The sequence below is a fragment of the Trichoderma ghanense genome, assembly GCF_004382785.1.
Source record: "Trichoderma ghanense strain CCMA-1212 chromosome Unknown scaffold_3, whole genome shotgun sequence".
NCBI classification, from domain to species: domain Eukaryota; kingdom Fungi; phylum Ascomycota; class Sordariomycetes; order Hypocreales; family Hypocreaceae; genus Trichoderma; species Trichoderma ghanense.
In genome coordinates, this window is record NW_027395666.1 from 3,742 (window position 1) to 16,253 (window position 12,512).

The 12,512-nt window shown below is 52.6% G+C and overlaps 3 protein-coding genes across 3 annotated transcripts; 1 reads left to right on the forward strand and 2 right to left on the reverse strand.

The window, feature by feature from the left end:
• Window positions 1-367: 367 nt before the first annotated feature.
• Window positions 368-6,919, forward strand: CCMA1212_003298 (Calcium-channel protein cch1; the record flags this gene model as incomplete). Its single annotated transcript, XM_073700650.1, has 5 exons — window positions 368-1,949; window positions 2,008-4,377; window positions 4,439-6,201; window positions 6,270-6,359; window positions 6,436-6,919. The coding sequence occupies exons 1-5, from the start codon at window positions 378-380 to the stop codon at window positions 6,917-6,919; spliced, it is 6,279 nt and encodes a 2,092-aa protein (XP_073560037.1). The 5' UTR covers window positions 368-377.
• Window positions 6,920-7,193: 274 nt separating this feature from the next.
• On the reverse strand, window positions 7,194-8,437 carry CCMA1212_003299 (ATP phosphoribosyltransferase; the record flags this gene model as incomplete). The annotated part of the gene is made up of 4 exons (XM_073700651.1): window positions 7,194-7,564; window positions 7,657-8,196; window positions 8,277-8,311; window positions 8,421-8,437. The coding sequence occupies 4 exons, from the start codon at window positions 8,435-8,437 to the stop codon at window positions 7,194-7,196; spliced, it is 963 nt and encodes a 320-aa protein (XP_073560038.1).
• Window positions 8,438-9,845: 1,408 nt separating this feature from the next.
• On the reverse strand, window positions 9,846-12,198 carry CCMA1212_003300 (Serine/threonine-protein kinase ksg1; the record flags this gene model as incomplete). Its single annotated transcript, XM_073700652.1, has 2 exons — window positions 10,247-12,198; window positions 9,846-10,190 (listed from the first exon to the last, which is right to left on the reverse strand). The coding sequence occupies exons 1-2, from the start codon at window positions 12,143-12,145 to the stop codon at window positions 9,846-9,848; spliced, it is 2,244 nt and encodes a 747-aa protein (XP_073560483.1). The 5' UTR covers window positions 12,146-12,198.
• Between the last annotated feature and the right edge of the window lie 314 nt (window positions 12,199-12,512).

Genomic DNA, 12,512 nt, shown 5'->3' on the forward strand with positions numbered 1-12,512 from the left:
TTTTAAAATAATATTTTATCTTATAATTTTTAAAGCTTAATATAGCAGGATTAATAACACTTACACTATTCCTAATAGTCTATATATGACATTCCCTAGATGGAAACACGTATTAAATCTATTTATAGGTACTAGCGAGACCCTTTATCCTCGCTCCGTACCTAGCTTGTGATTCTTCAAGATAAGCTCATGCTTGACCTTGGTTCTGCCACCTCCGTATATACATATTGCTCCAACCACGTTCGACGGTCGGCCATAGTGACCGCTCTCGGCCAATGCGTATCCCACGGGATCGGCTGTCAGGTTCCGACCGTGATGTTGAATCTTTACTGCCAGTACGACGTCCATCGCTTTGAACGCTACGAAGGCTTGCGATAATGTCATCCGAACCACCAAACGACCGTGCTGCGCACGCGCCGCCACCTCTCGGTTTACAAAATGTCAATCCATCCGATGACCGTCGCGACTCGAACCAAACCCATGGGCTGGACTCCGCAGCGAAGACGACAAGCGAGGCTGGACTGTCGACATACTGGCACCCTTCATACATCTCATCATCTCGAGATCGCATTAGCTTCGACTCACATATAGACCCTACAGCGCTGCAGGCGGCGCTTCCTCCTGATATCCCGCCACCACTTACACGACCCTCGCACTTTGCTTCAGATTCCTATCTCTCCTTCGATGGAGGCCCGCAGTATATCGAAGAGTCGGCGAATCCATATTACTCGGATTCTGATAGAGTTCCACTCACTGCTGGAGTTCAACCGATATCCGGCTCCCATCTTGGAGATGACCACGGGTTCCATGCAAGAGACAGTTTCCAGACTGTCCGCGACCTTGACAGTGCTTCAATGCGAGACCACGAAGGAAAGAACCTTGGGCATGGCCCCAGCTCGGACTATATGCCCAGTGGCCACCAGAGTTATGGGATGACACTAGATCCTGGAGATTATCGCTTATCGCGATCGGCTTCTACATCTGGAGCCTTCCATCGTGCTGGTTCAATCGTGAGGGCTATGTCTCAGAGAGTTGTAAACCTCAGCGGGGAGTCAGACGTGGCCGACCAGAGATCTTCACGCTATCGCTCCCGATCCCGCGACTCGCCAGGTGAAAGGTCAGCCAACCAAATATCTTCAACGTATGGCAATGAACCGTACTACTCTCGAACAGCTTCGTCTCGTGAGGAGAAGGCAGCTCAGAATGTATTTCTGACCGCCGAAGTGCCGACTCGACCATCACCCCCCACTCGCCCGAAGCCGCCCAACCCCCTGAAAGGAAATTCACTGGGTATATTCTCCCCAGAGAGCCGATTCAGGTTATGGATGTGTGATGTCCTAGTGAATCCATATACCGAGCCTTTCATCTTGCTTCTCATCATCTCTCAAACGGTTCTACTTGCTGTAGAATCCTGGCCAGACGTCTTCAGTCCTGGCAATGAGCGCCCGGAGCGATGGGGCAAGAAGCCAATAGATTGGACCATGCTCGGGCTCTTCATTGTATTTACCTTAGAGATTTTCGCCAGGATCGTGGTGTCCGGCTTCATATTGAATGCAGAGGAGTATAGTACCATTGATCGCAAAAGGGGCATCAGAGCAGCAATTGCAGATCGATACAAGACTATATTTCAGCCTCAACGACAGAGGTCCGTGAAAAGAGTTCGGTCTGCTCAGCCACAGGCCCCTGCCTTTGCCCGATCTTTCACAACCTTGATGCAGGGGCAGCAGACTGGCCCGAAGACGGTCGAGGACCAGCAGCGCTTACAGTTGGCTCGACGAGCCTTTCTGCGCCATTCGTTCAACCGCATGGACTTTGTTGCCGTTTTCTCATTCTGGATTACCTTCGTACTGGGCATCACTGGTTCCGAAAACCGACATCACTTCTATCTCTTCAAAATGCTCAGCTGTCTGCGCATCCTGAGATTGTTGGCCCTTACTCATGGCACTGCTGTAAGTCGTAGCCTCCCCGTCCCCTGACCTGCCGTGATAACATACTCATGCGATATAGATTATCCTGAGGAGTTTGAAAAAGGCCGCGCCTCTCCTTGTCCGTGTAGCGTTTCTTATCGGCTTCTTCTGGCTTCTTTTTGCCATCATTGGTATGCAGAGCTTCAAATCGAGCTTTAGCCGACAATGCGTGTGGTTGGATCCCCTGGATCCCAACAATTTGACGGCCTCGTTTACCAACGAAATGCAATTCTGCGGCGGCTACCTGGATAACTCGACTGGTGCTACGCTACCTTGGGTCAAACTCGGTGCCTCCGGGTCACTCGAGGACCTTGTCAAGGGGACTTCCGAAGGCAAGGGATACCTGTGCCCTAGGGGATCGATATGTCTTCAGCAACAAAACCCGTACAATGGGACAGTCAACTTCGACAACATTCTGCATTCGCTTGAACTGGTCTTCGTCATAATGAGCGCGAATACGTTCTCCGACCTCATGTACTACACTATGGCCTCTGACTACCCCCAAGCGGCTCTCTTCTTCGGCGCTGCAATCATGATTATGATGTTGTGGTTGACCAACCTGCTGATAGCCGTCATAACCTCCTCGTTCCAGGTCATTCGTGAAGAGAGCAAATCGAGTGCTTTCACAGTTGAGCCTGAGCCTTCCACACAGCCGCACACCGACACGCTCAAACGGAAAGCATCAACAACGCAAAACCTGTATAGAAAGACTTCACTGTTCTGGTTGCTAGTGGTTGCCTTCGCTTTGCTCAGTGAAGCTTGCCGGAGCGCAACCATGTCTCATTCTCGTGGCAAGTTCATTGACACCGCCGAGATTGCAGCCACTATACTTCTTGATGTGGAAATCATCATTCGAATTGTAGCCTACTGGCATAGGTTCCATCGAAGCTGGCGAAACATCTTCGACTTGGCCCTGGCTATCATTACTTCTGCTATCCTCATACCGCCAGTTCGCGATTCTCGGGTTTACGCGTGGCTCACAGTCTTTCAAGTTCTTCGGGCATATCGGGTTGTCTTGGCCATACCTGTGACGCGGAAGCTCATCCTTTTAGTGCTGGGAAGCGCGGCAGGTATTGGGAATCTCATGCTGTTCGTGTTCCTGATGACTTTCCTGGTAGCAATCTTGGCCGCGCAGCTCTTCCGGGGGCAGATACCTGTTTACGACGACGGCGGGGAGCTCAATCGCATCTCATTCAATACAGTGTACAACTCGTTTCTCGGCATGTATCAGATACTCTCCAGCGAGAACTGGACTAACATTCTGTACTCGGTCACTTCGTACACTACGGCAATGAAGACGGCCTGGATTAGTGCAGTGTTTCTCATAGGATGGTTCATTTTATCCTTCTTCATCCTGATAAACATGTTCATCGCCGTCATCCAGGAGAACTTTGATGTGTCGGAAGATGAGAAACGTCTAGAGCAAGTCAAGGCCTTTCTCCAGAGAAAGGAACTTGGGCATACTGCCAACAACCTCACGTTGTCGACAATCTTCAGCTTTGGGAAATCTCGCCGCCGTAAGGATCCACTGGACTATGGCCCCGGCATGATGGAAATGCTCCTCAAAGATACCGTGGTGCAGGAGTTTTTGGACGATGAAGTGGCCGACCCTCTCCGTCTTCATCCAGATCACAGAAGTCCACCCCACCGGAGCACCACGAACTTGATGGGAGACGGCAAGCCTGGATTTATCAAGAAGATATGGGCACGGGTGAATAAGAGTGAACCAAACCCGTTCTACTCGAACCTTCGCTTTGACGGCCCCAATGGCACGCTGGACCCTCGGCAGATGGCTCGGCAGGCAGTATCAGCAACGTCGGCTCGGCGTAAGGCTCAGAGAGATTATCTCGCCCGGCACCCTCGGTACAACACCTCCTTATATATTTTCCCTCCCAGCAGTCGCATTCGACGCTTTTGCCAGAGGCTTGTAGGCCCAGCCAGAGGCCTCGAGCGCTTCGACGGGGTTGAGCCCAACAAGATAGCCTGGTACTCGATATCAACTTTCATCTATGCATCGGTCTTTGCAATGGTTGTGATCGCTTGCGTCACAACGCCGCTCTATCAAAAGGAATATCGAGATCTGCATCCCTCCACGGTGACGCAATGGTACATCTGGACAGACATGGCCTTTGCCATAATCTTCACAGTCGAAGCAATCATCAAGATCATTGCCGACGGTCTCCTATGGACACCCAACGCATTTCTACGGAGCTCGTGGGGTATCATCGATGCAGTTGTGCTGATTACTTTGTGGACAAATGTTGTGACACTGCTCATTGACGACGGTGCCATCTCGAGAGCACTGGGTGCGTTCAAGGCGCTCAGAGCCCTTCGGCTGCTGAACGTGAGCGACAGCGCGCGGGACACGTTTCACTCACTGATCATAGTGGGATGGTGGAAACTTCTAGGAGTATGAAGGCTGACAAGTATTCCCGAGTGATTCTTGCTGGAGTTTGCTAACAATCTCGCAGGCGGCGTTCGTATCCATATCCCTTCTGATCCCGTTTGCCATCTACGGGCTTAATCTATTCAATGGGCTGCTGGTAACTTGCAACGACTCTGGGGACATCTCCCTTCTATCCCAGTGCTTCGGCGAATTCAACAGCACACCTTACTCAAGCGATTGGCCAATGCTGGCGCCGCGGGTGGCAGCGAACCCATATTTCGGCTTTGACGACTTCGGTGCGTCGCTCTTCACCTTGTTCCAAATCGTCAGCCAAGAAGGATGGGTAGATGTTTCTTTCGCCGCGCAAGCAATTACTGGCCGCGGCATGCAGCCCCAGGATTTGGCAAACCAGGGGAACGCCATGTTCTTTGTTGTTTTCAACCTCTTGGCGACCGTCTTCATTCTTACGCTCTTCATCTCCGTCTTTATGAGAAATTACACAGAGCAAACGGGGGTGGCCTATCTTACAGCAGAGCAACGATCATGGCTCGAGTTGCGAAAGCTCCTGCGCCATATCTCACCGTCAAAAAGCTCATACGACGACTCGGAGAACAAGTGGAAGAAGTGGTGCCATAAACGGGCCATTGAAAAAAGGGGCAAATGGTACCAGGCGGTCACCGTTGTGCTTGTCCTGCATCTTGTGTTGCTGGTTGTTGAATTCAGCGATGAGCCAGCCTGGTGGACAACAACTCGCGAATACATCTTCTTACTCTTCACTCTGATATACATCAGCAACATCACGATTCGGATCATAGGCCTGGGCTGGACACGTTTCCGACGAAGCTCCTGGGACCTCTACTCTCTGGTGGCTGTGTCGGGCGCCTTTACCGCCACCCTCGTGCTTTTAATCGCAGACACGAGAGCGGATACCTATGTGCAGCTGCACAAGATATTCCTCGTTGCCATTGTCCTTTTGGTGATCCCCCGGAACGATGCGCTGGATCAGCTGTTCAAGACGGCCGCGGCCAGTCTACCAGTGATCGGCAACCTCCTGGCCACCTGGTTTGTGTTTTTCCTCGTCTTTGCCATTGCAATGACCCAGACCTTCAGCCTGACCCGCTTCGGAGACAACGAGGGGAGCGACATCAACTTTCGTACGGTCCCCATGGCTCTGATCTTCTTATTCAGAATGAGCCTGGGAGAAGGCTGGAACCAGATCATGGAAGACTACGCCGGCATCGAACCGCCCCTGTGCGTCGAAGCGGAAAGTTTCTTTGACAGCGACTGCGGTAGCAAGCCATGGGCTAGGTTCTTATTCATAGCGTGGAATATCGTCAGCATGTACATCTTTGTGAATCTGTTTGTTTCGTTGATCTACGAAAGCTTCAGCTACGTTTACCAGCGGTCGTCCGGCATGGCGGTCGTTGACCGAGACGAGATTCGGAGATTCAAGGAGGCCTGGCGCAGCGTTGACCCGGCCGGCACAGGCTACATCAGCAAGGAAGCTTTCCCGCGCCTGCTTGGCGAGCTCTCTGGCGTGTTCCAGATGCGGATCTACGAACCGGAGGATTCTGTACGGCAAATCCTGGAGGATGTGCGTGGAGACCTCAGAGCTTCTCGCCATACCTCGATCGTCTCGACGGCTGCGCTCAACGATATCGACATCAACCGGCTGAACGAGAGGCTGAGCCACCTGGACATTAAAAAGATTCGCAAACGCCGCCAACGATTTAACATTTTTTACGAGGAGGTTCTCGTAAGCGCCGATCCGGACAAGGGAATCGCTTTCACGGATGTTTTGATGATTCTTGCTCATTACAACATCATCAACGATAGCAAGAGCCTAAGGTAAACCCCTCTCTTGCGTTGCAAGAAAACGACTTATTGTCGAGCCTATATCCGCTGACAATCGCTAGACTGGAAGAATTCTTGCGGCGGCGAGCACGGCTGCAACGCGTCGACGAAGGTATACGACGACGGATTGTGCAGGGCTTCTTCGACACACTGTAAGTACTAGCAGCATAATCCGCACCATTGGGCGGACGGATCGTCGACGGTGGGAGCTGACAAAGACGAACCTAGCTATTGGTCACGCAAGTTCAAAGCACACATGGAGAGAAAGCGAGCTTCTCGCATGACAACAATCCCACAGCTGAGGATCCCAGACATCCTGGTGGAGGATGACGATGACGACGCTCTGTCCACGCAGGGTGAAGCCAAGATGTCTCACCTCAGCATGGGTGCTAGTGGAGATGAACACAGAAAGTCGGCGTGGCCTCCAGATTCGATGGCCGATGGCACGACACAGAGCCACCCGCTGGGCTTCCCTCGGTCGTCACTAACGGCACAAGAAGAGACCAGAGGAACCTCAACGTTCAGCTTTGAACTCGAGACGCCAGATCTTCGGGAAACGATGGCTGCAGAGCTGGAGCGGCCGGCAGACAACAGCAATCTGGACTCGGTTCAGGACATGCTGGACGGCTCAGTGTGGATAGACAGCATCCGACGGAGCGCGACCTTGCGGGCTACGGATCGAAGCTCATATCGATATGACGACTTGCCTTGAGTCTTGACGCGCCCTCTCCTCGTCGTGGGAAAGCGAATAAAGGGCTGGAGAGAATGTCGTTCAGCGTGAACGTACTAGTATTTACAGTTGTGTCCTGACTTTTGCTTAGCTTTTATATATCTAATGTCATGACCCCAGTGTTGCCGAACTCGTGCTTTTCCTTCTTCCCTCCATCCATTCTACCGGATTTCCAAACCTTCTAGCCTGTTTTCTTTTATCCTCCCCTGCTGACTCACTCCGATACCCCCAATCTATAATGTACTGACGGACACGGCTACTCTCGTGTGTTGTGAATATCCAAGACCAGAATGTCGTGCGCGCCAACTCGGGTCAGTTCATCCATGACCAAGGCAATCTTCTTCTTCTCGACCATTGAGCTCACAGCGACCCAGCCGTCATCCAAGGATGTGATGGTGGGGGCACGTTTTCCTGGAGTGATCTTTGTGGCCGCAGCGACACCGGAGCGCTCGATGTTGTACTGGCAAAGGACATATCGCTGGGCCGTGATGACGCCACGTATCCGCGAAGCGATGAGGTCTACCAGGTCGGGGTTGGACGGTGAGCGAGACTTGATGAGAACGGCTGTTGATTCGACCACCGTGTCGATGGCTTTCAGTCCCGCAGCCCTCATGGTCTCTCCTGATTCTACAAAAGGGTTAGAGCAAGAAGGCGATACAGAGAAGGGAGTGAGGGAGTGAGGGAGGGAGGAGGGGGCAGGTGAGTAGGCAGAGGCTTACCAACAAGGTCTACGATGCCATCGGCGACTCCCAATGCGCACGCTGCCTCCACGCTGCCGCTCAACTCGACGATTTTGGTCTGGAGGATCTGCGGGCGCGAGGAGTCGTGGGCGGTGCCGTTTGCCTTCGCCTCCAGCTGGGCGAAGAAGTCGGCAGTCAGGCTCACGAAGCTCGTGCCAACTGTGCGGCCGATGAGGTCTGCGCTGCTGGCGTACTGGCCCTTCTCCGGAACCTGGACCTGGAGCTTGCACGACCCAAACCCGAGCTCCGTGATCATCTCGCAGCCCGAGCCCTGAGCGGGCGCACCTCCGTGGGCAGCGGCGGCGCTGACGGCTGCATCGTGCTCCCTAACTTGATCCCACCCCGTGATTCCAAGATCGACGCGGCCCTGGCCGACAAACGTGGGGATATCGGCGGCGGGCAGGAAGATGAGGGCGATGGGGAGGTTCTTAACGAGGGCAATGTCGAGGCGGTTCTCTCTCCGGAACTGGATGTCTGCGCCCTCGAGCAGGTTCAAGGTCGCTTGGTTCAATCGGCCCTCTGCAACATGGCGCGAATGGAAACGCTGGTCAGCGGCATGCAAGCTTGACTTTGGGGAGCAAGGGCAACCGGGAACTGACTTTTGGGCACTGCGAAGAGCAAGCGTCCTTCAAGACTATGACGGAAGAGGAGAGAAAAAAAGAAGTTAGCAGAAAGCCTTGCAAAACCTGGCCAACTCAATGGCCGATGCTTTCAATTGAAACGACTGCCTTTTTGTCACTCACCTGTTGACAAGTTCCATTGTTGCGATGACGCTCACGGCAGCAAGTCAAACAAACTATGTCGCCGATTGACGCTTTTCACAAGTTCGGCAGAGGGAAATATTAGGAAAAAAGCAAGAAGCAAGTGAGGCCCGATTATGATTTTCCTACTAAGCAATGCGACGAACGAGTCATACCAGTGACAGGACCCGATATGCTTGTACTGTACCTTTCTGTTACCTTACACATGCCGGAGCGCTAAAAAGAAATGGAACCGTCCGCAGACGGCCGGCCGGATTCTGTTTCTTTGGGTCCTCCGAAACCGGTTGCGGGCCGACGATCGAATACTAGTGGTAATTACCTACCATTCACAATCAGAAAGTCGACCACATGCCAATTCCGAGTCTCCCAAGATAAGACAATCGCGATATAGTACCAAGGTACAGTAAGGTATTTCGTACTACCACCCTACCTACTAGGTACGTAGGGGTACCTACCTTAGGTATGGCTTGCACTGCATCTGTCAGGGACCAAGACACCGCAATGCACCCCGGACAATGGATCTGGCATGTACAAGTACAACTCGGGAGGTGTAGCGTATGTTTCTGAGAGAACTGTCGCATAAGGTATACACTATAGTAGGTCCATAGACTAGGTCCTGCCTCTATACCCTAGTATTACCTTACACTAAGGCATATCCCGACTTGATGGGACAGTAGAATCGACTGGGTAATAGTGGTATGAGCCAAGTACGAGCATTGACACGGCGTCCAAGAACCAAACTTCAGTGATTGAACATATCTATATTAACAAAGGGTTTCGATTATCTCAGGGTGTAACATTTATTACTTGTATAGCAAGCAGTACTAAACCTATATACCAGGCACACATACTTCGATGTATCGGCGCTTATAGCTGGATGTATCTCGTGCCCCAAGGGAACATCGTGCCGTCTACTATTCCAGGTCAATCAGCGTCTTCACGAGGGGAGCGCCATGAAGACAAGCGGGCGATTCCCCATTGCTTGACCCGGGAAATGGCCACTCGAGTTCCTTTCGACAATAAGGGCAAACAAAAACAATGCCGGTACACCGGCCAACATCTTCTGCTGCTGCGCAGTGGGCTCTTCGCCATAACCATTCTACCATCCAAATGCTCGAGAGAGAGAAAACAATAAGAAAGACATATGCGCTGCGACCAGCTCCGCTCTAGAAGACGAAAACGAACATCTCAATAATGCGCCGCGCTCTTCATGTTGCCATTGTACTCAATGTGATAAGGGGCAAAAGATCTTTCAAGTAACATGTCTGAAGCCTTAGTTGAGAGTTGGACAAGGCTCTTCTTCGATCTTCTTCTTCTTCCTCTTCTTTCTTTTCTTTTTTTTCTCCTTTCTTCCCCTTCTTCTTCTTCTACCACCGCCATTAGCCTCCGGCAAAGTTAGATTGGGCTTTAGAATGCAGGTCCTAGACCATTGCGCGACTGTCGCTTGCTGAAGCGATTCCTTCTCGCCGGCGTGGGGTCCTCCAGGGGTGCCTGGCCTTTGCTCAAATGACTACGAGAAGGTCGGTCGTTGGCTGCGAAGCCGTCTGCGGTATTCCCTCTGCCGACCAGGGTGCTGGATGGCGTTGACACCGCTGAAGACATCTCGCCAAATGCGGCATCAGACGCCATGTTTTGTGACAAAGCCATATCTCTGGCTCTCTCCAGACTCTCCACCCACTCTTCAGCGAAAGAGGGATCGGACCCTGAGTTGGACGCAGACTTCGTTTCTTCAAAAGTAAAATGCTGGCCGGCCTGTAAAGTTGATGAGATTCAAGGTCAAGGGAATCAAGAAGAGGCGGGGATCTTACCGTGTCCAGACACCACACATACTGGCCCTTAGCATCCTGATGAGTCTTCCACGTTGTATCGGGAGACAGCAGCGACAGCTCCTGTTTTGCCCTCTTCTCTTCGCCACCCGCTGGAGCCAGCAGGACGCGGCCGCTTGAAGTCACCATGACAAGTCGCTGGCGCTTTTTCGTCGTGCTTCCGCCAAAGAATCGAGCTAGCTTCCTATGGCCCTCATCAGACCCCTTCCCGTTGGATCCATTGGGTATTGGTGTAGAAAGCACCATCAGATCCCCAAGCTTCAAGATGCGCTCGTTGTTTCTTGTGAGCACCGGGGACCATTCGATGTCTAGTTGTGTAGGAGGCGGCAGTTCGGTGATGATGCGGGCGGGTCGGTTACTACCGTTCGTCGGATTGCTGGGAGGGTTGTTTGGCGGCTGCGTTCGGGAATTGGGACTGGGACTTGTAGAGAAATTGTTGAGCTGGATGATGTTTGGCTCCTGGGCCGGCGGGACATATGGTCGCAGTCTTGGAGCCTTTGACCTCCACAAGGGCCTTCCGAATGGCTGGCCGTTGAAGAACTCGTGGTTCTTGATATGCTCTATGGTGAGCCTCCTGGCCGGGTCGAGAACGAGGCAGCGCTCCACCAAGTCTCGCGCCGCAGGAGGGAATCCTTGAGGGAACTCGTATTCCAAGTTGACGATTTTCTGAAAGGTCAAATACTCGCTCCCAGCCTTGAAAGGTGGCCGTCCAGCCAACAGCTGATAGATGATACAGCCAAAAGCCCAAAGGTCACTAGCCTTGCAAGCATTCTTATGCGTGAGCAGCTCAGGGCTTACGTACTCGGCCGTGCCGACAAAGGATGCGGCGCGGCCGTCATCGCCGTTCCGATTGTCCGCGTCGAGCCCGTCAGTCCCCTCTGAGTTGGCATCCGGGTTGGTTCGAGGATCGGGAAGGAGTTTGGCGGTGCCGAAGTCTGTGATCTTGACGTGCATCTGATCGTCGAGCAGCACGTTCTCCGGCTTCAGGTCACGATGGATAACGCCGCGTGAATGCATGTATTCAATGGCATCGAGAATCTGCGCCCCGTAATATCTCGTGCATTCGACATCGAAGGTGCCGGTCCGCTTCAGCACGCCGAGCAGCTCGCCGCCGTTGCACAGATCAAGCACGTAGTAGAGGGACGTCTCATCTTGAAACGTGTAGTAAAGTCGAACAATCCCAGGGTGCTCGGTTAAGCGATTCAGGGTGTTCTTTTCGATATTGACGTATTTGATCTTCTTCTCCTTTATGATGTGTCTCTTTTCTAATACCTTGATGGCGTACTCCTTGAGGGTCTGGCGGTCGGTCGCCAGATATACGGTGCTGTATGAGCCCTCCCCGAGCACCCGTCCAAAGGCAAAGTCTCGCACTCCTTTTTTGATCTGTCGAACGACGGGACGGCCGCTCTTGTCGAGCTCACGGCGTACGCCCACGGCAGCGCCGCGGTCCTTCCACTCCTCGCTGGTTGTCGGGACAGGAGCATCGCCTGCGAACGGCTGTGATTTGCCAGGTACGGTAGGGTTCCCTTCTCGCTGAGACGCCTGTCGTGAAATCGGCTGCGACTGCTGGTAGGAGCGTGACGATCCCCTTTGGCTGGGTTCTCGGCCAAGGTATTGGTTCGCAGGAGCAGGCGACACGAGGTCAGATGCCGCTGCTGGTGCCTCGGATAGGTTTACCCGCAGGCCGTCTGAGGAATGCAGTGTGCGTGGAGGTTGCGAAGCGTCTCTGGGGGCGTATGCGGCTGGGGGTGCCGGGCTTGCGTCGACATCGTCGGCCGGTGCAGAGGGCTTGGGGTCGTCGTGGACAGCATCGGTGGAATCGTCTGGGTTGGCTATTCGCAGTCCTCCGAGAGCCTGAGAGAGACTCAGGTCCCCATTCATCTTGACGGTCAAGGAGCAGAGGATGCTCCTTGGGGGATGGGCGGGCGGACTCCCTATGAAACAGGGTGACGATAAACAAGTGAGCCGCAGCCAGCACGGGCAACCGTGTGCTAAGTCGTTTCTAGTAGGTAGCTTGTTGCGTTCGTTAATGCAGTGGGCTCACCTCCCTTCATCTTGGAGCGCAAGGTACACGCTACCTCTAGCTCCTGTGGACGCGATGAAAAATATTAGGTAAGGGGTACCTACTCAAGTACCATGTCAGCGAATTATATACTTAGATATTTTATATTATAATCAATGTTTTTTTTCTGTATTATAATTAATTAAATCTTTTTCTAAATATATATAATAAAATATTTATTAAGAT